This window comes from Tupaia chinensis, unplaced genomic scaffold, assembly GCF_000334495.1.
Source record: "Tupaia chinensis unplaced genomic scaffold, TupChi_1.0 Scaffold146386_1, whole genome shotgun sequence".
In the NCBI taxonomy this organism is placed as follows: domain Eukaryota; kingdom Metazoa; phylum Chordata; class Mammalia; order Scandentia; family Tupaiidae; genus Tupaia; species Tupaia belangeri.
In genome coordinates this window covers 2996345-3023089 of record NW_006206241.1, presented here as the reverse complement: position 1 = coordinate 3023089, position 26745 = coordinate 2996345, and the positions used below count along the sequence as shown (strand labels likewise).

At 43.2% G+C, this 26745-nt stretch overlaps 1 protein-coding gene across 1 annotated transcript in view; it reads right to left on the bottom strand.

Moving 5' to 3' along the window:
- ICE1 (interactor of little elongation complex ELL subunit 1) overlaps window positions 1-26745 on the bottom strand; it is a 74197-nt gene that overhangs the window by 23392 nt on the left and 24060 nt on the right. The window contains 8 exon segments of the mRNA XM_006168899.2: window positions 3-2564; window positions 5417-5829; window positions 8564-8647; window positions 21006-21062; window positions 21145-21184; window positions 21385-21467; window positions 23788-23825; window positions 26343-26419. Of these exon segments, the coding sequence (XP_006168961.1) occupies window positions 3-2564; window positions 5417-5829; window positions 8564-8647; window positions 21006-21062; window positions 21145-21184; window positions 21385-21467; window positions 23788-23825; window positions 26343-26419 (3354 nt within the window).

Below are 26745 nucleotides of genomic sequence, written 5' to 3'. Positions count from 1 at the left end.
ACCTCCTCAGAGGTTCCAAGTATTTCTTCACAGGGTTGCTTTCCATATGTTTCTTCTGACATTTCATTTTGCTTCAATTCTTTGTTCATTTCTTTGTTAAGGGTTCCTTTGCTAGAACATTCTGAAACAGAGTCCCCTGAACTATAATCCCTTAATTGACAACTTTCAAGAAACCTAACAACTTCTGATGTAGAAAGTCTGTCTATCTCAGAAAAAGTGCTTATGTTGAAATCTTGCAGCGCTGAGGTTAAAAAACCTACCTCGAGGGAAGGCCTCGCCCCAGCTACAGCAGTGCCTGTACCCCCCAGGTCACTGCCCAAGTCCTCAGGGGCATCCCGCTGCTGGCTGCCCACCGCAGGCTCAGGCTCGCCCTCACTGCAGCTGAAGGCCTCACTGTCCTCCACCTCGGTGTCCTCACCTCGGCCCTCCCGAATGCCTGTGTAACAGTGCAATGGGCCAGAAGGGCGACTCTGGGACAGGTCCTGTGTCTCTCCATCTTTTCTGCTAAATGCTGAAGAGCGAACAGTGCCTGTGCTGATGACAAACTCGGGAGAAGCACCAGGAGTTTTTGTTTTCAACTGCACAAGCTCAGGAGCACTCTGCGGGGTGCCAGGAGAGTCGCTGGGAAGAGCCAGGGTCTCATCATCCAGTCTTCCTGTGTCTCCACAGGAGGCCTCCTCAGCTGGTGGACTCCCTGCTGCTGTCAGCGCCATGCCATCCCCTCCACGCTCATCTGGGTCTGGAGCATGAGAACACCGTTGCTGCTCCTCTGCCGCCTCCTGCACTGCAGCCCTAGGCGCGACGTCTTGGTTTTGGACAGGAATGCTTTCAGAACAGAAAGCTAACTTACTATCTGTGGGATGATCAAGAGTTTCTGTGGGTAAAGAACCACTTGGAGAACTGAAATCTAATTTTCTCCGAGAGTTAGAAACATCCAGGGATGCACCCTCCCTAGCAGCCACTTCCCCGGAGTGTTGTGCTAGCTCGCCCCTTCCTCCACCTTCTGCTACGACAGCTGGCATCCGAGCAGGCTCGCCGCTGCTGTGCTCTGCTGCTATGCAGGCAGGCTCGTGCCCACGCGGTCGCGGGAGTTCCGGTTTAGCACTCTGAATCCTTCCTGGTCTTGCCTGCTTTGTGATGACTGACACTTGGTTGGGAAGCAAAGGTGACGTGACCGTAAACTCTACAGGTCTGCTGTTTTGTCTAGGAAGTTCCAGCTTGGATGCCAGCCCTCCATTGGGTAAGGATGGTGCCACCTCCTCTAGCCGGCGGGTGGTCTTTCGGTCATGCTCAGATTTTGCTGTTGGACTTTCTTCACTGCTTCTTCTTAATAAAGCACTGCAGTGCCAGGAAGCACTTCTAACAAAATCCAAGCCACTCCTGATTAAGCCGGCCCGAGAACCCACAAATGGTGTAAAATCAGAGACTCCAGTCCTGGCATCCTGGCGTTCACACTGTCCATCTCTCGCAGTGCTCACAAATAATGACTGAGAGAGGGAATGTATTTTGGTTGTGCCTGTCACGACTTTTGTCCTTTCTGTCTCACTGCTCTTCTGACCACTAACATCAGATGCTCCCAATTCCGGGCTGGCAGCCGCCAAGATACTCTTCTGGGAGCTTCCTCCTAGAGGACATGCAGGTGGCTCCGACCGCAGATCGGACATGCCCCAAGCTCTAGGTTGCAGGTGCTGCTGTGAGTGGGGCAGCTCAGTAGGGGCTTCTGTTGGAATATCCGTGTCAGTAGCACGCTCTAACCCTGGAGAGGACTGGGCATTGGTACAATCAGACAAGGCTGTCGAGGTAGACGAGGAGGAAAAACTGGCATAAGCGTCGAGCCCTGCTGCATCCGCGGCATCCCCCACGTCATCATCTGGGTCAGACTCTCCTACACTGAACCCTTGTGTGGGTGTTCTTTGTTTTCCCATTTCTCTAGGGATGCTCTGAAAATGGTTGGAAACAGTTACACAGTCTGATCTGGAAGTGGTTTCATGAGTTTGTGTCCCTTTAGTTAACTCTGATTTGGGCAATCCTGTCATTCTGGACAACAGGGCTGTTCCTGTGGACTCAGTGAGTTTGTCCCCTGCCCCCCAGGAGGCAGGGCCTGGCTGGGGAGCGAGGCTGCCTGCCCAGCCCTGGAGGTGCGGACTCGTGGCGGGTCTGCAGAGCACATCTTCTGTCTGCACTGACTTCTCCACCTCCCTCACCTCTTTCTGTCCTTTTGCCTCGTGTAAAATGACTCTTTTCCCGCCACTTACAAACTCAGAAGACACTGTCCAGTGCTTTTCATGAGGTAAGGAGTAGGTGGTTGAAGGTTCTCTCAAAGTTGCTGTTAAAGTCTCGAATCCAACAGTTGTCATTGTATTTACTTCTGACGTCTTTAAAGTGTGGAAGGCTTCAGGTGGTTTGGGCTCTGCCGCCCATGCTGCACTTCCTTTATTCTTCCTGGGTGGACCAAAATAATCCTGTGCATCAGTTATGTCATCTTCTGAAACAGACTCAGCTGAATTTTTAAGCTGGACTGAGTCATTATCGCTGGAATCTGTATACTCTCCAAAGCAGGTTTCCTTAAAAAATAAGAATTATACTAATTAAACACTCATTCAGCAAACCAAATGCATTAAGGAGAAGTACGTGTTTCCTGACCAGTCCTCTGAATCCACCTGAGACAGAGGTATCCAGGTTTCTGGACCTCCACCAGTGGACGGGGTCTCAGCTTCTGGTACAACCCCGCCTGCCCTCTCTGCACCCGACTCCACTGTGGCTCCCACGAAAGATGCCCTCCTGAGCTCCACTCCACACCGGCCCAGAGACAAGTGCTTGCTCTCTAGCTTCTAAGAGTGGCTCTCCATCTTGCTCCCCCATGCCTAGTAAGGGCCCAACCCTGACATCACACCTCTGGCTACACTGCTGTCCATTCTCCTCTCACCTGGGTGGGACCCGGCCCTGACTCTGCATCTGCATCAAGCCTTGCCCTTGCTCTGAATGGCAACATGTAGTCGCTGCCACATGGACTCTCCTTCACACTCTTAGAGTGCTACCTCTCTGCTGCCATTCGGACCACAGCACTGTCACCTCACACGGGGCTCTCCCTCCCAGTCTGTCCTCTGATCAGTGACCTCTGCCCAGAACCCACCCATGACCCCCATGGGCCACCCTCCTATTCTAGAGAACTACCTCTACCATGTGACCCACCAACAGCATCAACCGCCCAACTTCCTGTTCTGTGAGGGAGCAGGGAACTGAAGGGCGGCACCTGTGGAAACGAACTTGTTCCTATAGGACAAGCTCTCTCCTCTCTTGAACCCTAGAAGACTATTACCTCCTGGCTCTCCTCTCTTATCCTCCCACTTAGTTCCCACCCGTTCCCTCGTTCCTCTGCTGGGATTTCATCTTCTTCTCCTCCTCTCCCTGGATGGCTGAGTCACAAAACCTGTGCTGCATGAAAAGGGACAGGCCCTAAATGCCTCCGTCTGCCAGAGCCGCCCTCTGAGCCCCACGTTTGTCTGAACCATGCACTGCAGAAGTCCACTGGGCATGTCTTGCAGAATGCAGACACTATTGCTAAGTAGACAGGTGGGACTGGCAGGTTCTACCTGAGTACTGTCAACACCCCCAAGCATCACTGCCACGCTGGGGTAGACAATGTGCCCATGCGGCATCAAATTCAGAAAGCAAAACTCACAGGTGTGAGCACGGAAGGTAAGGAGCCCAGGTGTGGCGAGCACGCCAGTGGTGGGGAGGGCACTGGAGACAGGAGAGGAGGGGGAAGTTTGAAGAAGTCAATTGCAGCCTGAAGATCTTCATCGAAAAAGTGATCCTGGTCGAAAAAGCCAGTACTGCCACCGTCATGGTGGCCCTGCATTAACACCCCAGGGACCTTGTCCTCGTTAACCACATGGTCAGCACTGTAATTTGCTCCAACGGGCCTCTCTTCCTCCACATTCTCACAGGAAGAAAAGTCGCCCTGTATTTCCATGGACAGTTTTGTGAAGCACGTCTGCACGTCTGAAGTCCTCAGAGGACTGCCCTGTGCTGGAAGCAGCGCAGCCTCTTCCCCAGGTGCCCTGGATCTGGTGTTTTCTTTGGCAGGTTTTTCTGGGGGAAAGAAGTACAGATCAAATATTTACAAGAAACATTTATCAAGAACACACAAAAAAAGAAGAAAGAAACCTTATACTGAGTTCAAAATGCTTGCAGTAGGAAGTTCAAGTAAATAGGAACTTTTTCTTTTAAAAGGCAGCCAATTGATTGTAGACATGCTTCCAGAACACCTAGATACATTCATGTAAGTCCCCTACTCTGACAGGAAGATGGGTGGTGGGAAGACCTCGCGGGCCAGCGGCACACCATGCATGTGAAGGCACCAAGGCACAGAGGGCCTTGCTAGCTCGCTCCCCTCTCGATGAGTCTTTCCACACGACCAGCAGATGTGGCAGGGAGACAACCACCCTGTGTACATGGGTTAATAAGGACACTACTCTATACCAGAAAAGCGACACAAAATCAACCAGTTTTCTGTAGAATACTGGAGACCTAACTAAACCACATGACTACTTCACAGCATCACGCAACAGGAACGTCACCCCTCTGAGGCCTTGCGTTTGGTGCACCGAGTGGTACCACCAGCAGCTCTATGGGCCCTGGGAATAAGTAACCATTTATAATATGTGAAGACTGTAAAGACATTTCTACAGAGGATTCAGGGACCCTTGGAAAACTGTCTATTCCAAAGATTCCAAAAATGTCATTTTTCCTTCTACCTTAGAAGAGATAGAATAGTCTTAATAGTTTTAACCCTTGAAGTATTTTTAAAGAAAGGACAGTGTTTTGTTTGTTTGTTTGTTTTTAAAGAGATTTTTGCTGTAGGATACATGCACTCGTCAGAGAGACAAGAGACAGAAAGTGAGAAATCACCCCTTGGGGGAATGATCATGCTGCAATCCTCTCTCTTCCACTCTCCTCTGGAGATTTTGGGCATGCACGCACAACGCCCACTGTAAGTTTCAAGCCACCAAGTCTGGGACTCAAACTGCAATAGGCCATGTGAGAGTCCAGCGATGTAACCTTTGCGCTATCTGCTGGTCCCAAAGGACAGCTTTTTAATAACATCTTCAACATTAAATCAAGTGCTCAAAATGAGTCCTGAGTGCAGGTAAGACTAAAACGTCTTCAGATCACTTCTGTGGGACAGATACACAGGCTGACTCTAAGCTGAAAGGACTGAGGAAGGAGCTGGAGGCCCCACCCTAACCCTGAGGCACTATCGAGGCACTGACCCAGCAGGAAAACTTATTGCGAAGTAGACAGGTGGGACTGGCAGGTTCTACCTGAGTACTGTCAACACCCCCAAGCATCACTGCCACGCTGGGGTAGACAATGTGCCCATGCGGCATCAAATTCAGAAAGCAAAACTCACAGGTGTGAGCACGGAAGGTAAGGAGCCCAGGTGTGGCGAGCACGCCAGTGGTGGGGAGGGCACTGGAGACAGGAGAGGAGGGGGAAGTTTGAAGAAGTCAATTGCAGCCTGAAGATCTTCATCGAAAAAGTGATCCTGGTCGAAAAAGCCAGTACTGCCACCGTCATGGTGGCCCTGCATTAACACCCCAGGGACCTTGTCCTCGTTAACCACATGGTCAGCACTGTAATTTGCTCCAACGGGCCTCTCTTCCTCCACATTCTCACAGGAAGAAAAGTCGCCCTGTATTTCCATGGACAGTTTTGTGAAGCACGTCTGCACGTCTGAAGTCCTCAGAGGACTGCCCTGTGCTGGAAGCAGCGCAGCCTCTTCCCCAGGTGCCCTGGATCTGGTGTTTTCTTTGGCAGGTTTTTCTGGGGGAAAGAAGTACAGATCAAATATTTACAAGAAACATTTATCAAGAACACACAAAAAAAGAAGAAAGAAACCTTATACTGAGTTCAAAATGCTTGCAGTAGGAAGTTCAAGTAAATAGGAACTTTTTCTTTTAAAAGGCAGCCAATTGATTGTAGACATGCTTCCAGAACACCTAGATACATTCATGTAAGTCCCCTACTCTGACAGGAAGATGGGTGGTGGGAAGACCTCGCGGGCCAGCGGCACACCATGCATGTGAAGGCACCAAGGCACAGAGGGCCTTGCTAGCTCGCTCCCCTCTCGATGAGTCTTTCCACACGACCAGCAGATGTGGCAGGGAGACAACCACCCTGTGTACATGGGTTAATAAGGACACTACTCTATACCAGAAAAGCGACACAAAATCAACCAGTTTTCTGTAGAATACTGGAGACCTAACTAAACCACATGACTACTTCACAGCATCACGCAACAGGAACGTCACCCCTCTGAGGCCTTGCGTTTGGTGCACCGAGTGGTACCACCAGCAGCTCTATGGGCCCTGGGAATAAGTAACCATTTATAATATGTGAAGACTGTAAAGACATTTCTACAGAGGATTCAGGGACCCTTGGAAAACTGTCTATTCCAAAGATTCCAAAAATGTCATTTTTCCTTCTACCTTAGAAGAGATAGAATAGTCTTAATAGTTTTAACCCTTGAAGTATTTTTAAAGAAAGGACAGTGTTTTGTTTGTTTGTTTGTTTTTAAAGAGATTTTTGCTGTAGGATACATGCACTCGTCAGAGAGACAAGAGACAGAAAGTGAGAAATCACCCCTTGGGGGAATGATCATGCTGCAATCCTCTCTCTTCCACTCTCCTCTGGAGATTTTGGGCATGCACGCACAACGCCCACTGTAAGTTTCAAGCCACCAAGTCTGGGACTCAAACTGCAATAGGCCATGTGAGAGTCCAGCGATGTAACCTTTGCGCTATCTGCTGGTCCCAAAGGACAGCTTTTTAATAACATCTTCAACATTAAATCAAGTGCTCAAAATGATTCCTGATTGCAGGTAAGACTAAAACGTCTTCAGATCACTTCTGTGGGACAGATACACAGGCTGACTCTAAGCTGAAAGGACTGAGGAAGGAGCTGGAGGCCCCACCCTAACCCTGAGGCACTATCGAGGCACTGACCCAGCAGGAAAACTGATGGAAGGAGTTACTTAAAAGCCTATCGGATGTCTTGATACTCCCCACAAGGTCTGACTTCGGCATAAATCAGAACCAGTTCACTTGCCAAATAATATTTTTCCAAGAGAATTTTGTCTTCAGAAGTCACAGAGGAAGAGTTAGGTGCACACATTTCTACAGAGTTAGATTTTTGGTGATCTGAGAATTCACACGACTAATCAAACGAAATTAGTAAAACTATCAAATTTTCAGTAAGAAGCACTTTAACCTTATGCAAGACAGCTCTCCTCTCCCCTCCCACTTGGAATAGCAAACAGCTATTTCCAAATTTCAAATCTGGAATAGACTACCACTGTGAGTGCAACAGAAAATCTGACATTTTAAAGCCAATCAAGATGTTCAACCAAAAGAACTGATGAAGTCCCTTAAAAACAAAGCTACAGTGCTGGTGGACTGACCAAACCTATGAGAGGATTTAGAAGGAACTGAATCCTATAGAGGATTTAGAAGGAACTGAATCTTTGGCCATTTGACCTTCAAATATCCTCTGCTGACAACTGCTATTAAAAAATTAAAAGCTAGGGACCAGCAGTTAGTGTAATGGCTATGTCGCTGAACTCCCATGTAGTCAACCGCGGTTTGAGTCCCGGACCCAGTGGCTTAAACTCACGCCAGGCATGTGTGTGTGCGTGCCCAAGATCCCGAGAGGAGAATGGAGGAGAAGGGATTGCAGCGTGGCTATCCCCTCTGGGGGGCGATTTCTTGCTTTCTGTCTCTCTGTTTCCCTCTCTGTCTTTCTGGGGTTTTTTTGGAGAGGTTTTTGCTATAGGGCATGTGTGCTCGCCAGACAGACAGAGAGAGACAGAGAGACAGAAAGCGAGAAATCTCCTCCATTCTCCTCTCGGGATCTTGGGAACACACGCACACGCGCCCGGCGTGAGTTTAAGCCACTGGGTCCGGGACTCGAACCGTGGTCGACTACATGGGAGTCCAGCGACATAGCCATTATGCTAACTGCTGGTCCCACCTCTCTGTCTTTCTGGAGAGCACACATACCCTATAGCCAAAAACCAAAAAAAAAAAAAAGAAAAGAAAAAATTAAAAGCTAAATGCATTTACTGAGATTAGAAGTCACATTGTAAAGAAAGGAATTTTATATAATAAAAAGAACCCACTCTAGTTTACATCACTTTTTTTTTTTTTAAGGAGAGATTTTTGATATAGGGTGCATGCATTTGTCAGAGAGAGAAAAGGCAAGAAATTCACACCCTCGCTCCTCCCTCCCCCCTACTGGGGATGGTCATGCCACAATCCCTTCTCCTCCATTCTCCTCTTGGGATCCTGGGCACACATACATGCCTAGTGTGAGCTGTAAGCCATAGGGTCCGAGACTCAAACCACAGTAAACTACATGAGAGTCCAGCAGTGTAATCATTATACCATCTGCTGGCCCTTTATTTCATTCTTGTAAAGTTAACTTCGGGAGTTATGAAACCTTGAGGCTACAATGTCTGTGGTAAACACTTCTATGTAAGAAACATAAGCTTCTCTCTCACCTTGGACACATCTGCCTTCACCAGGGAATCTGTGTGTCGTGTTTACACAGAGCCAGAGTTCCTTCAAAAGCAGCTTTACTTTCTCTGTAAGAAGAGTAAAAAGGCATTAGAGTCTTGTCATTTATTTCAACCTACCTAAGGCCAAAACACCCTGTGAAATCAGGATGTATCAAAAACAGAAAAGTACAATAGATAACTAACCACTAGGCACAACTCAGTGCCTGACAGAAAAGCCTGCAGTGCTTTAGCTAAAAACCAAAGGCTAGAGACACGTTTGTTTGCTTTTTTCTTAAATTTGGAAGCAAGGAAGGAGAACTCAATCTTGTTATCTCCTTGTGAAAGGCATGTTACCTTTATGCACACATGGGACCAACAGACTTTGGCACCTACACCATCTCCAGGTGCTGAGACGGGAAGGAAGTGCAGTAAATGGCTGATGTGACGAAGGGGTGGGAACGGGTGGGAACGTAGAGGAGCATTCTTCCAGTTTCAGGAGGTTCCCACAGAAGTCATCCAGGTCAACAACGCTGGGATCAGCCAGAGGGCTTATAGGCTATAGAGAAATCCACTAATGGACTTGAGGGGAATAGAGTGAGACACAAAATATGTGTGTGTGTGCGTGTGTGTGTGTGTGCGGGTATGTGTGTGTGAGCATGCAAGCGAGCGAGCACAGGGGATAGAGATAGATAATCACACACATGACAGTGCACACAGAGATGCACATGCTTTTATAGAGCAAGTAAAACTTTTGGAATTTTATGACTTTCCCAAAGAGTCTGGATTTCTAAAATGATTAAGAACCACTGATTCAAGTCCAAAGGCCAAGAGAAGCTGTAACTCACAGGCAGATCTAATGCAATTAATACAACATTAAGAATATACTATGATTTTAAAGCTCTTTCAACTTTCTTAGGATCAGCAGATGGCATAATGGTTACATTGCCAGACTCCTATGTGGTTGACCACAGTTTGAGTCCTAGAGCCGGCAGCTTAAAATTCATGCCAGGCACATGTGCATGCATGCCCAAAAACCCTGAGAGAAGAGTGGAGGAAAAGGGATTGCTGGAGGGGGTGATTTCTCTTTTTCTATCTCTGTCTCTGTCTCTCCAGTGAGCACATGTGCCTTATAGCAACCTACTCTCCAAAAAAGAAATCAACATTCTTAAGTACACAAATTCAAAAAAAAAAAAAAAAAGCCCCTTCAACAGGTTTTTTTGGAGAGGTTTTTGCTATAGGGTGCATGCGCTTGCCAGACAGAAAGAAAGAAACAGAGAGAGAGAAAGCGAGAAATCACCTCCTCAGAGGGGATGGCCACGCAGCAATCCCTCTTCCTCGGGATCTTGGGCATGCACGCACATGCACCCGGTGTGAGTTTAAGCCACCGGGTCCGGGACTAGAACCACGGTCAACTACATCAGAGTCCAGCGACACTCCCATTACACCAGTTGCTGGTCCCGACATTTTTTTAAAACAATTATAATATTTCATTTTCTTTATCATCATTAGTATTTGTTTAATTTGACCAGAGAGAGACAGAGAGAGAAAAAGGGAAAGTAGGAAAGCAAGCCTCTAGGTCTGCGACTTGAACTGTGGCTGGCCGTGTGGGAGTCCAGTGCCTTAACCACTATGCCACCTACTGGCCCCATCTTTCAACATTCTTAAGTATACAGATTAAAAAAAAAAAAAAAAAAGTTGCAAAACAAAAAATATTCATGAAAATAAAAATTTGAATTAGCTTGAAATGGAATATGCACAGGAAACAACACATGCTAATTGAAATTCCGCTAAACGCAGCTGTAAGTATGAGGCAATTTCAGGCCACCTTAAAGCTCTGTGATACTGGGACACTGGAAAGCCATGACACATTTTGCATAGAAAAATAAATCACGGCTTTTCTATCAACCCCATAGTTTCCTTGAACTAAATCAACCTTAAGCATTTGTTGAAATTAGTTTATTCCAGATAAATAGAGGCCAAAAAGACCAGCCTATTAAGCCAAGTATCTCCAGAAAGTCACAGATTTTGAAAGACAGGTTAACCCTATTTAAGCTGACAAACTTTGACTACAAAAAATGAGGTCCACAGAAAGGGGACCAGGACAAATGTGGAGGACAGGGTCACCAGAGTTTAAAGATGGACATTTCCAACTCTCCTAAACCAAATCAACCTTCTGATTGTCACTGTGTGCCAGGCACATCCACTTCTGAGTTCCAAACCCTGTGATGAAGTAGCTTATCTATACTGTGGTTTAGCCTACTTGAAAGCCGCTTCCAATGCTGTAATCCCTTGCTTAGATGGCCTGCCCAGGGTCCCTGCTTGTCATGTATACTCAAAGTGGCAAACAAGGAATCTTTAAAAAAAAAAAAAGAAGAAAAAGTTACTATTCCATGCTTAAGGAAGCTACTAGTAACCAGAGCTTCGTCCATCCGACTAAGCATGCATTCATTACCTCTAATGTGATCCAAGAAAGTTAGCCATACCCAAAAAAACATCTTCAGTGGGGCTTCCTCACCAGCTGACAATAAAACCTCATTAAACTGAACTTTCCCTAATCCTTTCAAGGTCTCCCACATCATAATCTAAGGCACTTATATGAGAATTCCTGGACTTTTCTACACCATTGTTTGGTCAGTTTCTCTATCAATACCACATTTCTTTTTTATAAGAGGTTTTGCTTTAGGGCACAAGCACTCAACTGAGAGAGAGAGGCAGACAGACAGACACGATAAGAGGGAAAATGAGAAATCACCCCCCAGGGGGGATGGCTACACTGCGATCCCTTCTCCTGCATTCTCCACCTGGGATCTTAGGCATGTATGCATGCTTGCCCGGTGTGATTTTCAAGCCCCTGGGTCTTCAAGCCACTAGGTCTGAGACTTGAACCATGGCTGGCCAAGTGGCAGTCCGATGAAGTAACTGCTACACCATCTGCTGGTCTCAATACCATACTTCTTTAATCAGGATGATTTAAAATCATGCTTTAATATGGTAGAGACTAAACTTTGCTCAGCTTTTTTTTTCTTATATATAATTTTATACTGAACATGTTTTCTTTTCCTGATACACTTTTACCACTTGCTTGTCCTTTTCCAAAAAAATCTCAAGGGAATTTTGAGTGAGGCTGTGTAATTAAGAATACATTTGAGCCTCCTTACCCAGGAACTCGATGTTAGTTTGTGCCAGGTCTTTTCTAAATCTCCCCAGGAATGTTTCAGTTTTCCTCAGTCGCTGCACACTGCTGCTGGGTCTTTTCTTAGGCATCTGACAATGCAGCTGTCATGTGAGAACGAGCTGTTTTCATTCTAGTCTTTCCTTCCGGGTCTGTAATGGTACACTGTGTATATCACTGGGGTCGCCACCACTTTACCAAGTTCCTGGTACTTGGAACTGCATTTCCAGCTGAGTCTCCTGGCTTCTCTACACAGTCTTAGTGCAAAAAACAATGACAATTTCAACTGCTTCTGATCAGGACTTACAGCTCCTACTCTTGGTCACTTTGGCGCGCTGTGAGGGCCTCTGGTGTACACGGAGCGCGAGGAAGGACAGGCTGACGTGCCTTATTTTTGACAGAAACGACGACGCTTTACTGTTCCATCTTGCTCAAGTTCACTTTTTTCTTTTTACTACATCACCAATTTTTTAAAATAGGGAATGATCACAAGCATCTCTAAAACAGTTTTAGGAAAAAGTCATAATTTGTATTCTCAATTACTTGTGGATTTGTTTCTTAAAAATGTTTATTTCGTATGTTTGCAGTTGTGTTAACAAAAGACCAAGTCCTGAGTTTGAGATGTTTACACATGTTATTATTAGGTTTTGTTACGGAGTTATGCTCATCTAAGAGCTTGAGATGGAAACACTCTGTATTTTTCTAGGTTCTAAAACAAACAAATTGGCAAGACACTAGTTTTTCACTGAAGGCTTTACTGAGCTCACCCTTTAACCTTCTGGATCTACTTAAGTGTAAAATCTAAAAACTATTTTTCAAAAAATGTCTTCTGTGTTATTTTCTATTGAGGTTTACAACGACCGTGGGTTGACTGAGCATGTTCTCCTAGAAAATGGTCCATTTCTACAGTCCTTATTGGGACTGTTTCCTTCTTTTCTTCATGACACCTGCCAAAAAAGGTGTCAGGCTCACTGGCACTACAAGATTCATCTTTCGGTTTCAATGGTTTTAACTGCTATGTATTTCCTGTTTTATTAACTTACATTTGCTTCTTCAATTCTCTCCATCTAATTTTCTCAGGTTTCTGTTGTACTGACCTGCCTTCTTAGTTGAACTCTCCATTTTCTGTACTTCATTCTAAAATATGAACGTAAGACCATAAAACATTCCTCTGAATATCAATGGAATTGGCTACATCTCAATGGTTCTAATAAATATAGATAGCCCTATTATTTATTTCTAAAACAGTGTAGTATTTCAGACTTCTGTTACCTAAGAGAAGCTTGTTTGAGTCTGTGTTTGCCTTAAAAAGCCAGGCAAGTTTCATAGGCTTTTGTTTCTATAAGGGGAGGAAAGTTTTTTATTACTATCTCATATTAAACTGTAGATGTTTTTGTTACTAGCTAAACTGTTTAAGAAGTATTTTAAAGAATTCTACTGTGGTTTAAAGAGTTGTATGTAAATTATCAATCTTGGAATAGTAACTCCGATTCCATCTTGAATGCTTGCACTATTTATGAGAAGCACATTGGAGTTACCCATATAGCTATTCTCCCAAGGACTTCCTAGAGTTCTGTATGACATAGTATTGCATCTTAGATATATGACTGCAGGGACTTTTCAGTGAACTGTATCTTTATCCCTCTGTATTGTTTATATGTCCCCCAAAAATTCATGTGTTGGGAACTGGTTATAATGTAAAGGTGTTAAGTAAAAACGTAATCCCTGCATCTTGTCACAGGAGGGCCTCTGGGTGTGATAAGGTAATACCGGGCCAGGGCAATGTTGAGGGAGCAATGACTGAGTTTTAAAGTTCTGGTGTGTTTGTAAGAGCAAACACGGAGACCAGAAGAGGCAGAAACATGGACAGCAACTCTGTTCAAGGCCTGCCCTTTGCCATGTTGTGATGTCTCTGGATCTTCCACATGATCAGATCGCAGTTTAAATAAACCTGTCAGATTCAATTGCAAGCAACTCTGTAAGTAATGAAGTAATAAACTAAAAGATTCCATATTCAATCCTTCTGCTTCCCTTGATTTTGGTGTATTCCCCATGAATGGGTTAGAGGTGGAGATTATACACTAAATCCACGCTCGACAATTGGAAGGCCCTTAAAATATAAATCCTGCATGTCTTACCCAGTCAGGGAAGTTTCCTGCTATTCTTTATCACCTTCTTCTCTCCTTGCAGTTCTGCTCGCCCTCCGAGAGTCCTACTAGAGGAGTACTGAGACCTCTGCCCCTTCCCTTTGCCTTCCATTTCCTCAAGTGCCTCCGTTTATTCCTTTGTACCATGATCTACAGATGCCTAGGACTTAAGCTCCTGGTTCACTAATCAATCTTCTGTCCACCCAACAATTCATACTTCCTAGCAGGTTTATTTCTCCAATAGTATTTTTACTTTTCAAGAATCCTCGGGGGACCAGCAGATGGTGCAAGGGCTACCTCGTTCGACTGCCATGTAATTGACTGTGGTTCGAGTCCTGGACCCAGGAGCTTAAACTCACACTGGGCACGTGTGCATACGTGCCCAAGATCCTGAGAGGAGAATGGAGGAGAAGGGATTGTGATGTGGCTATCCCCCCTGGGGGGTGATTCTTTGCTTTCTCTCTCTGTCTCTCTGATGAACACAAGCCCCTATAGCAAAAAACCTCTCAAAAAAGAAAAAAAAAAAAAGAAAGAATAAAAGAATCCTCAACTGGTTCAATTTCATAGCAGCAGTACGTGGATCTACTCTTAGACTTTCTCTAAAAATAACAATTAAACTTTGAACACTTTCTCCTCATTCATGATTTAATATTGTTTCCTCAGACTTCTTGTGTTGAGTGCCTTTCTTTACTGTCACTGCTTTCTCTCAAAGTTTTAGAGGAGAGTTTAGGCAGTGCATCTTTGATAGCTAAAGTATATTTCTTCAGCCTGTGTATGTAGTTCTGGAGTTTTGGCAATAAACGCAGGTTCTCAGTTCATGAACCTCTAAGACCCTGCCCCTGGAGGCGAGAGGAGGAGTGGCTGTGGAAGTTTATATGGAGTATACACATATGCATTTTATTTTCTGAAAACAAGAATGGCTCTCTCTTAAAGCAGCTACAATTACCCAATTTTCTGACATCTACAGCAACTCTGGGCACCTCCACGTCATACACTTTACAAAGCTAAACTTGGCCCAGAGTCTGTGAGGGAAAGCCAGAAACGGTTTGGAAAGCGGAGGTTGGCTGGCATACCTGTCAACCTCAAAACCAATTAACTGGGAAAAGGCTAATGTCCTGCTCCTCTTCCTGCTTCCTGCCACCTCTCAGTTGGGAAATTCCAGACTTTACAATGAAAACTTGCTTTCTGAAAGCTGCTATTTTCTCTGCTATTCCAAGTTTTAACACCAACTGATATTATAGTTAGTACCTTCCTCAGTAATCTCTCCTACTGATGGCCAACTTTATTTTTCTTGAGCATTTTCTTTTTCTGAGAGAGATTTTTGCTGTAGGGCACGTACCCCTACCCGAAAGAAAGAGAGAGACAGAGAAACAGAAAGCGAGAAATCACCTGCCTGGGGTATGGCCACACCACAATCCCTTCTCCTCCATTCTCCTTTTGGGATTTTGGGCACGCGCACACATGCGCCCAGAGTCAGTTTTAAGCTGCTAGGTCCAAGGCACAAAATGTGATCAACTATGTGGGAGTCCAGCAAATCCCATTACATCATCTGCTGTTCCCCTGATGGCCAGCTTTCTAACCACCCAGGAGAGCTATGTTTTTCTTTCAGGTCATTCGTACTGGAATTTGAAAGGAAGGGAAGGTCAAGTGGCACTCATGCAGCAAGCTTGTGAAAATTAAATCCAAGTGAAGCACCCAGTACTCCTTAGCACCAAACTTGCACATCTCAGCAGTAAGTCAAGTATTAACAGAGAAAAGTGCTAGTTAGCATCAGGAATTCAAGCCACTGTGGCCCACAGCTAAAACAGCACCAGATTCTTAAGTCTTTTTTCTGGCCTCTCTGATCTCTCCTCTGTCTTGCTCACTCTCACCTTCTCCCTCCCACACAGGAAGGGAAATCACAGGCCCTTTCGGAAGACATCTCATCCGAGCTGTCCCCTGCCACTTCCATACAGCACACAGCATGCCAAGAGGTTTGCAATTTTTGTTTTTAAAAAGCAAATTTTCTTTTCTTTTATTATTGTTCTTGTCATGTTTTTCTTTTCCCCCTTTGTTTTTATTGTTTGTATTTTCCCCCTTTTCCTTGTACCTTTCTTCCTCACTATGCTGCTCAGCCTCCACACACTGAGTGTCTAGACAGATCTAGGGGTACAGTGGCCAAACTTCTGAATAGACGGCAGGGTGAGCAGCAGGGAGGGGGACAGAGCTGCAGAGAGCACAGCTCATCTCCTCCCGCACCTCAGAACTCTCAGCTGGAACCCTGCAGCTCAGCCCAGGCGCACCTGTTCTCCAGAAACCAGGAGGCCTTTGTAAAATTCAGTTCCAACACCAAAAGTGCAGGTTGCTTGGTGAGCGTCAGGAAAATGGAACTGCAGAGATTGCGGTTCACCTCCTCCCGCACGCCTTTGAATGCTCAGATTTAACTCCAAGGAATTAGGAAGAAACATACAATACACCAAATGACCAGAAACCACCACAGAAGCACAAGAAATATGAGAAACTAAGAAAATATCTCTTCCCCACAGGGAAAAGAACAACCCCTCATCATCCACAGACAGTACAACGGAACTCGTGGTCAGATAAAGAATTCTGAATATTCATAGTGACAAAACTAATTGAGATACAAGAGAAGAGAGACATCTAACTTCAAAAGATTTGAAAGAAAAAAAAGACAATCAGTTCCAGGAAGTAAGGAAGTCCTTCCACAATTTGAAAGAAGACAGACACACCATAAAAAAAAGAATCAAATGGAACTGTTGATGAAGGCTGTAATACAGTAAATCAAAACCTCCCTCATAAGTATTAAAAGTAATTAAAAGCAAGTTAAATTATGTAGAAAATCGAATCTCAGATGTAGAAGACAAAACCTCTGACCAAGAAAAAATTACCAAAAAGACTGAGAAAATAACCCCCCAAAATTAGAATAATATATAAGAAATACTAGATACCTTTAAATGCCCAAAAATCCAGGTAGTCAGTATCCTAAAAGGTGGAGGAACTCATAAGGGCATTGATAATCTATTCCATTAAATCCTGGAAGAAAACTTTCCAAACCTAAAGAGGCATTCAAATATCCAGATGCAAGAAATACACAAAGGACCCCAAACAGAATCAGCCCAAGAAAATCTTCTCCAAGGAACATCATAGCCAGACTGGCCAAAATAACAGACAAAGGCAAGATACTAAAATTGGCAAGAGAAGAATGTCAAGTTACTTATAAAGAATATCCCATCAGGTAACGTCAGACCTCTCATCGAAGACATTGCAAGCAAAAAAACAGTGGGAAAATACATTCAAAGTGTTAAATAAAAAACAGTTTCAACCAAGAACACTATACCTGGCAAGGTTATCCTTCAAATGGGAAGAAAAGATAAAAACATTTTCAGATAAACAAAACCTGAAAGAATTTACCAACACCAGACCAGCTCTTCAAGAAGTTCTGAAGGGAGTGCTATATCAGGAAAACTAAAGACAGACACACAGAAATAAGAGAACAAAAAACAACTAAAAAAATGGCCACCTTAATAGTAGGGACAAGTATGAATTTATCAATACTAATGCTGAATCCTAACTTCCAGAGTCTAAATGGAAAGATCAGACCACAGTAACACTGCAAGTTCAAAAGAGGAAAGATTAATTACTTGAGAATAAACTGGTGAAATAGAATTTCATGACTTTGACTAAAACATTACTGATTTTCTTCTATGCTTTGTTTTCCAGATTTAAGGATTTTTGTCTTTTGAGTTGATAGAATCAGCAATTTGTTAATTTTTTTTTAAAATGAAACAAACTTTTCTCCCTTCCTGACCCCTCCACAATTGGAAAATATCTGAGTATTCTTATTTTGTGGCAGGATGGCTATTTGCCTAAGTTTGATAATATCTGTTGTCTTGCATCAGAAATTGGAATTACTAGTTATTGCCAGGACTTTGACTGGAATGTTGTATCTAAAGATATGACCAGAAAGCTAAAGAACTTAAGGTAAATCTCAAGAAAGCCAACAGAAGCTCTTGGAAAGATTGCCTGGTACCATAAACAGTTCTGCCTGGTAGATAAGTAAAGAATGTCACTTCCTGACAGGCCCCAGAAAACATTCAAGTGTAGGTACTTAAAGGCACAGTCAGATGGTGAGCTCCTGCCATGGCTCAGTAGCCTTGGGAGGCTTTTTAAAGAGTCTGATCTGAAGTTCCCTATGAAAGGTACCAGCAAAGCCCGCTAAATCAATGAGTATTCCTATGGGGCTTTGTGCGAACAGACCAAATTGAGACTAACCTTACTTTTTTGGAAATAAGTTAGTTTATGTCTCTCTTTGGTAAAGGGTGAATGGAGAGAAAATAAAATGTTTTGGAGAAAATTACAATGTATTTATTACTAGATTTTAGTTTTGTCCATATCTATTTTTTGAATTTGAATTTGAACAGAATCCTAACCTTTTTCTGGCTTTAAGTCTTAATCAAATTTTTTTACTTTATTAAAGCTAAAACTGCTTTTCTTGAAATTAAAAAAATACATTAAAAACCCCACCTACTTAAAGATCACAGTAAGCTGCATAGTCTCAGGTAGGTGCTGCCTTATAGTAGGTTCACTCTACTCACTGTTTTCTTGTTTTTTGTTTTTTGAGTTTTTTTGCTATAGGGCGCGTGCACTCGCCAGACAGACAGAGAGAGACAGAGAGATAGAAAGTGAGAAATCACCCCCCCTGGGGGGATGGCCACGCCACAATCCCTTCTCCTCCATTCTCCTCTCGAGATCTTGGGCACACGCGCACACGGGCCCGGCATACACACTGAGTTTTATGTCTAATGTCAGACATGTGTTTACAGGTATGTTTAAATCAGCTACACTTGCTATTGAAAGTATTTAGATTAATTAAGATCTTCTGTGAATCAGGACCACCAGATGATATAATGGTTACATTGCTGGATTCCCACGTAGTTAACCGTGGTTTGAGTTTAGGGCTCAAGAAGAGAATGGAAGAGAAGGGATTGCGGCGTGGCCATCCCCCCCTCCCGAGGAGGGTAATTTCTCTCTCTCTCTCTCTCTCTCTCTCTCTGTCTGTCTGTCTCTTTGGTGAGTGCATGGCACACTATAGCAAAAATCTCTCTTTAAAAGAAGAAAAAAAAAGATCTTTTGTGAATCAATAAAATGTAGGGGGAAAAAACACCAAAGGAAAAATAAATAAATAAGCTATTTTTACATGAAAAAGAGTACTGACATATAAGTCAAATAAAACATCCTTTCTATATGAATTATCAATAAAATGTACATTATAATATCTTTGACTGAAAGGATATGTAGTGTATTCCTGATGGTAAAATCCATTTGGTATACTTCAAGGATACACAGTGATTCAAAGTAATAAATAAATAAATAAAATTTTTTTTAAAAGTCCGGTGTACAACCAACAATGCCTTACCCTCATCACAAGAGCAGATAAAAACAAAATTTACAATAATTTTACTTGAGATAGCCACAGGTTCTCTGAAAAACAGAATGGTGAGCAGCCATAGGGAGAAGCTGAGGCCCTGTTTTGGGTAGTGAGGCCTGGAACAGCTGACTCTGGAAACAGAGCTGCCAGTCCCAAAAAGCTGACGATTCAATTCAACAGTGACACTGGATGAGAAAGCAAAGTACTGTCAAGTCCTCTTACTCCGCAGCTATTCTTTCCACACACAGGAGTAGGAAGGACAGTAAGAGCACATAGACTTAGGCATCTGTAACAATGACAAACAAGAAATCAGTGCTCGGGCAGCTGGAAGGTGTGAACTGTTAAAAAGATGTACAGAAAAACAAATTTATACTGTGACATTTACAAAAAAAAATTACGAAAAAAAGTATCTTCTCAAGAGACACTCTAAACCTGTAGTGGCTAAGGCACTGGACTCCCACGTGGCTGACCACAGTTGGAGGCCCAGATTCGGCAGCTTTAAGGACACGGCAGGCACATGTGCATGAGTGTCCCAAATCCTGAGAGAATGGAGTAGAGGGGACTGCAACATGGCCATGCACCTTGTACCTTGGGGGATGGGTGGGTATTTCTTTGTGCATGAGTGTCTGGTGAGCACACATGCCCTATGGCAAAAACCTAAAAAGAGAGCGAGAGAGAGAGAGCGAGAGAGAGAGAGAGAGAATGACTTAAACTTAAGAGTGTTTAACTTTTTAATCATTTCCATTTGGAGGAAAACACCTCATTGGTGAGATAAAAATACCATTACTCACTCTTTAAAAATCTTTTACTACTGTGTACATGCATTCACTGGAGAGCCACAGAGGGGGTAGAGAGAGAGAAGGGGACAGGGAGATCCCCCAGGGGGGATGACCACTCTGTAGTCCCTCCCTTCCCCACCCTCCTCTAAGAATTCTGGGCACCTGCCTGGTGTGTCCTTCAATCCATCAGGTCTGAGACTTGAAGTCTAACCACAATACCACTGGCAGACCCCCATTACTTACTTACTTGACATTTTTGATATATCCTTGAAAGAACCAAAATGTTTTTAAAACAGAATAAAAACTCAAAAGCAAGATGTCATGTCCAAGGGTCCCACAACAATGGAAGTACTGAAGTGACAACGCCAGTCTCTGGCCTTCCTCGGTAAGACCTGGAATCAGTAGTGACATGTGTTCGGACATACTACCCTTCCTAGTCCCACGACTGCCACATTACTTTTCTTCTTAGCTTTGGGCCTTCCCTAAATTCTTCTGCTTTTGGAAAATATGCCACAGGGCTTTGACTCTACATAGTTTTACTGCCTGACTTTAACATTGTGTGTGTGTGTGTGTGTGTGTGTGTGACCTAGAAGTTTAATAAATTATTTGTAATCTAGATAGAATATTTATACTTACTTAATAAAACACACCGAAATTACATTAAATACCTCCAACTCATTTTCCTTTTCCAAACAATGCTACTGTCGACTAGTTCATGCCCTGTAATGCTTTGAGATAAGCTGATTACATGCACAGACCCGATGAAGACACAGAAAAATATGTGGCTGCTCCTACCAGGAAACATCTCCTAGGCTCAGGCATCTTCACAATTACATGTAAAAACAACATGCCACCTCCCAAACTACAAAAAATACTAAAAGTAATCCACAGATGAAAACAAAAGCTTCTATATACTTACTTTTATCTATACTTCCATATGAGTCACTTGAAATTTGTGTTCCAATATGTCTCAACTCTAAAATATGAAGAAAAAAAAATTTTTTTAAACTGCATATCAAAATAGAACTTTTTAAAGTATACATTCACTGAATACTCACCCTTTTCATTTTTCTGTTTGGCAACTTCATCAAGTCTTTCCTGCGAAAACAAAACACTGGTAGAGTTTATGCTCAGAACGATGACTCTGCACCACAGGGAGCAGAGCGACCAGCTGGTGGGGATGGCGACTGTGTGCTGGCGGCCTCGCACCTGCCACCTCTGCTGGTACCACAAACGCCTGTGGCAGGAACCCCCCCACCCAGAGTCAACATTGTGTGCGCACTGCTTTTATGTCATACCTGTGTCTTCTTAAACTCCTTTTCAAGTATTTTCTTTTCATTTCTTAGTTGCTTGAAGTCTTGAATTTGCTTCATAGCAGCCTCTTTATTTAAAAGTACAACGAGGCAATAGAGAGAAATAATTTACCGACTTTACTACCATGTTAATGAAACACTTGATCTAATCTACTACAAGCTTTTCTCACTGTTCAGAACTTGGAGTCGAATTTTATATAAAGTTACTGCTTCTTCAGTGTTTTATCAGTGAAGATTGAATGCACAACATGTTTGGAAATGTCAGTTATAAAACCAAAAAACTGCACAGGCCTTCAGACTCCTTTCCAAACTAGGCACAACTATGCCAAGCTCTTCTACTAGGTAAGAATCTGAAGCCCTAGTGCTGAGGCAGAGATCAGGTATCCCATTTCAGTAGTCAATAACCCTAAAGTCTAACAGATTTCAGAACGACGACTTCATCTCAGAATACAGTCCAACACTGTAGCAGGGGCCATCTTAATGCTTACTGCAGATATTGTTACTCTTTCCTGAAAGTCCCTTCAAGAGGTTAACTAATCTGAGTTTCTAATGCCTTGATTAGAGACCTGCTTTTTAGCTATTTTTTTGTTTGTTGGTTTGTTTTAACTGCCAGAGAGAAATAGAGAGAGGCAGAAAGCACTCCCTGATGGGTGTGGCCACACCTTTCTCCTCCATTTCTCCATCTTGTTGTGGTTTGGGCAACGCACACATGCCTGGCACGCTTTTCAAGCCTCCAGGGCTAGAGCTCAAACTAAATCCCACATCCCACACAGTCAGCCATGTGGAACATAGCTCCTTTAACAACTAGGTTTTCTCTGGACCTTCAGGAAATCCTTCGTTCCACTGTTTGGTTCTGAAGCACCAAATTGTCCAGATACACAACTAGACGTCTGACCCGCACTGCCTGAATATGCAGAGACACAGCCAAGACCAGTAACACCCATAGACCCACAGCACGAATCCTCCTTCCCGGTGCTCTAACAAGCTTGAGTAGTCTATACCCACCAGTCTTTATTATGTCCTATCACTTTCTGAGAAAAGTACTGTGTTACATGAAAAATAAGGGCGACATTTTTTTTTTCCAGAAAAAGGCAGTTATAAAATATGTGTATATATAGTCTCCCAGGCATTTCAGGGCTCTTTAAAAATATTTCCTTAAACAGACACATGCCCCCACACAGGGAAGGCGATCTAAGGAAGAGCCCAGTAATGAGCTTCCTGCCATGGTGCCAGTGCACTGCTGCAACAATCAACTCAGAGGAAAAGCAAAGTTTATGTCCAAAACATTTAGCTCAATCTCGATTTAAAATAAATGACTAGAAATATCTTCAGCAATGACTATTCTATATGCACTGATGCAGCTAAATTTTAATTTTGCTTCATGCTCTAGATGAAAAGAAAGCATCTCTGAAGGAGAGCAATGCCAGGATGATGGGCAGGAGGCCCACGAGGCAGGACAAATGAAAGGAAGATGGTGGGAGGGGTGAGTCTGGCAGAGCCCAGCTGTCCCTACTTGACACCATGCTCAAGCTCCAACCCCACAGAGGAGGGAGGAAAAAGTCGCTAGAAAGATCAGAAGTTGGGTCACTACTGATTCCTGAAAGGGTTCTTGGTGAAGTGTGAAGACTTCGACTTCCCAGATTCTCGCATGGCTCTTTTGCCCCCTTCTTACACACTGTGACTAGAAAAGCTAATGAGAGGGTGCGGGCTGAGGGATGATCAGGCACAAATGAAAACTCCCTCAAGTAGGGAATTTCTTAAAAGTCTCTCTACGGCTGTTGTAACTATGGCTGTTGTAACTATCAAAGTACATCAGTTTCTTGATACTCAACATTGTAACCTTTTATTATTAAATCCTTTCATTAATTGCTGCTTTTCTAGCAATGGAAGAGGCTGCTATTTGGGGGCAGTAACCTGTCGGGTTACATGCCATCTCCACCTTATTATGCAGTCACAGTGAATGCATCTTCCTACTAGACCAAGGATGCACGGGTTGGGGGTCCTTAACCTGAAAATCCAAATCTGAAATGCTCAAAATCTGAAACTTTCTGAGTACCAACATGACAGCACAACTGGAAAACTCCACCCCTGGCCTCAAATAGTAAGTCCCAAACTGCGTAAAATTACCCGCAGGTAACGTTATGTGTATAATGTATATATGGGCATGAAACAACTTCATGTTAGATTCAGGTCCTATTTCAAGGAAAATCATGATGCACATGCAGATATTCTGAGATCCGAAGTATTTCTGGTCCCAGACATTTCAGCTAAGGGATGCCCAACCTCTGTCACCCCAGCACAACTCAGCTCCATGATCGACTACATGACCAACAATCCAGTCCGTGTAACCAACATCTTCACTTAACCAGCAGTGGTAGTGCCACTTACCTTCCAGCTTCTTCACCTTAGCCTCGAGTTTCTTCTTCCTAATAAAAACATTTTGTAAAGTTAACGGGCAAAAAGCAGCATAACAGATAAAATATGATATTATACTCTGAGGCACATGTTTAGTCTCTGAGAGGGATTAGCAAACCTTTAGTCACAACTAGTATCACATGCCAACAACTGCAATTACCAGCAACTGCTCCCATGAAAAAGAAACCTAAGAAGGAAGAGCACACCATTTAGTGAGCAGTATTTTCTAAAACAGATGAGAAGCGCTGTCCTTTCTGTCTACAGACCCATCTGTGCTCTGCCGTGGGTGCCTCTGGGCCCCTCCCTAAACTGCAGCGCAGCATCTACGTAGTCAATGTGCTTCTCGGGAACTTGCATGTCAGTGTCCACACCACTCTCCTGGGGGCAGCGGATGCATTTGTTTAAGGTGGACTTCTGACGGGAGAAGGCAGGCAACTCTGAGCAGGAGTCTGAGTCACTGCTCCGTCACACCTACATTAAACCACTGCACGTGTAGCTATGTGTTTATTTCCAGATATCATAAATATAGCATCAAACCTCAGAATACTCAATGGTGTGTTTCAGAACACTCCTTTTTAAAATTATTTATTTATTTAATTCCATTTGTTGTTGTTGTTGTTATTATTTAATTTGACCAGAGAGAGAAGAGAAAAGGAAAGCAAGAAAGGAAGTCACCAGGTCCAGGACTCGAACCGTGGACAGCCATATGGGAATGTCCAGTGTCTTAACCAGCATGCCACCTGCCTACCCCAGGACAGTCCTTTTTATTAATAATAATGAAGACAACCATTCCATACATCTGTTAAAGTCCTGGTACAAAGAAAAGTGTCAGTAACTGTTTTTATATACACAGACACATAAGTCTGCATGAACATATATATGTAAAAGCATGTATGAAGTTCTTTCTGTTGATGACCTTTTAACATATAATGACTTATTGCATCCTCCTTCGATTCCTTCAAAGTAGATCTACTTCCTATTTTACTTTATTATTTTCTTAAGAATTATCTTACTGAACTTTATTTATCTATTATAATTTGACCAGAGAAAGACAGAGACAGAGAGAGAAAGCGAGAAAGCAAGCTTCCAGGTCCAGAGCTCAAACCACAGTTGGCCAGGTGGGAGTCTAGCGCCCTTAACCACCATGCCACCCGCTGGCCCTTATTTTATTATTTTTTGAGAGATTTTGCTATGGACTCATGTGCTTGCCAGAGAGAAAAAAAGCAAGAAGTCACCCTCTGGGGGGATGGCCACACTGCAATCCCGTGTTCTCCATTCTCCTCTTGGGATTTTGAGCATGCATGCACACATGCCTGGTGTGAGTTTAAGTCACCAGGTCCAGGACTCGACCTGTGGTCGGGAGAAGGCAGGCAACTCTGAGCAGGAGTCTGAGTCACTGCTCCGTCACACCTACATTAAACCACTGCACGTGTAGCTATGTGTTTATTTCCAGATATCATAAATATAGCATCAAACCTCAGAATACTCAATGGTGTGTTTCAGAACACTCCTTTTTAAAATTATTTATTTATTTAATTCCATTTGTTGTTGTTGTTGTTATTATTTAATTTGACCAGAGAGAGAAGAGAAAAGGAAAGCAAGAAAGGAAGTCACCAGGTCCAGGACTCGAACCGTGGACAGCCATATGGGAATGTCCAGTGTCTTAACCAGCATGCCACCTGCCTACCCCAGGACAGTCCTTTTTATTAATAATAATGAAGACAACCATTCCATACATCTGTTAAAGTCCTGGTACAAAGAAAAGTGTCAGTAACTGTTTTTATATACACAGACACATAAGTCTGCATGAACATATATATGTAAAAGCATGTATGAAGTTCTTTCTGTTGATGACCTTTTAACATATAATGACTTATTGCATCCTCCTTCGATTCCTTCAAAGTAGATCTACTTCCTATTTTACTTTATTATTTTCTTAAGAATTATCTTACTGAACTTTATTTATCTATTATAATTTGACCAGAGAAAGACAGAGACAGAGAGAGAAAGCGAGAAAGCAAGCTTCCAGGTCCAGAGCTCAAACCACAGTTGGCCAGGTGGGAGTCTAGCGCCCTTAACCACCATGCCACCCGCTGGCCCTTATTTTATTATTTTTTGAGAGATTTTGCTATGGACTCATGTGCTTGCCAGAGAGAAAAAAAGCAAGAAGTCACCCTCTGGGGGGATGGCCACACTGCAATCCCGTGTTCTCCATTCTCCTCTTGGGATTTTGAGCATGCATGCACACATGCCTGGTGTGAGTTTAAGTCACCAGGTCCAGGACTCGACCTGTGGTCAACTATGTGGGAGTCCAGTGATATGACCATTTATGCCATCTGCTGGTCCCATACTTTCCATTTTAAAGGTGTGGAAACCCAAGGTGAATTCAGTTATTAATAGCTGAAGATCACACAGATAATTATGACCCAAAAACCCAAACTGAAGAAAAGAGAAACACTACTAATTTATGGATGATCTATTTTGGAAGATGAAGGTAACTTATCTACAGTAATTTCAAAACTACTTACTGAGCATCACTTTTCAAACATTCTTCTTTGACACGAGCATATTCCTGATGAGTATCCTGATATAACTTTAGAGAACTCTAAAGAAAAAGTGCCAAATTGAGAATCACTGTTATAACTTGTTTCGACCTTGATAAATTAAATGCTCATCTTTAACAGTATGAAAATAACAACATGAATAAATACACCAAGCAGGACACCAAAGTACACAACCCACTGGACATTTTAATGAATACAACCAGATTTTTAGACACAATAGTATAATCAAATAAAAGCTATAAAATTTAAAACAACATACTAAGGAAATTTCAAATCTTCATACTCTTGGTTTAAATATCAATAGATAATATTGTCTCAATCAATTAAAATTCTGAAAAACCTGAATATATTTGAGTTTAATAAATAT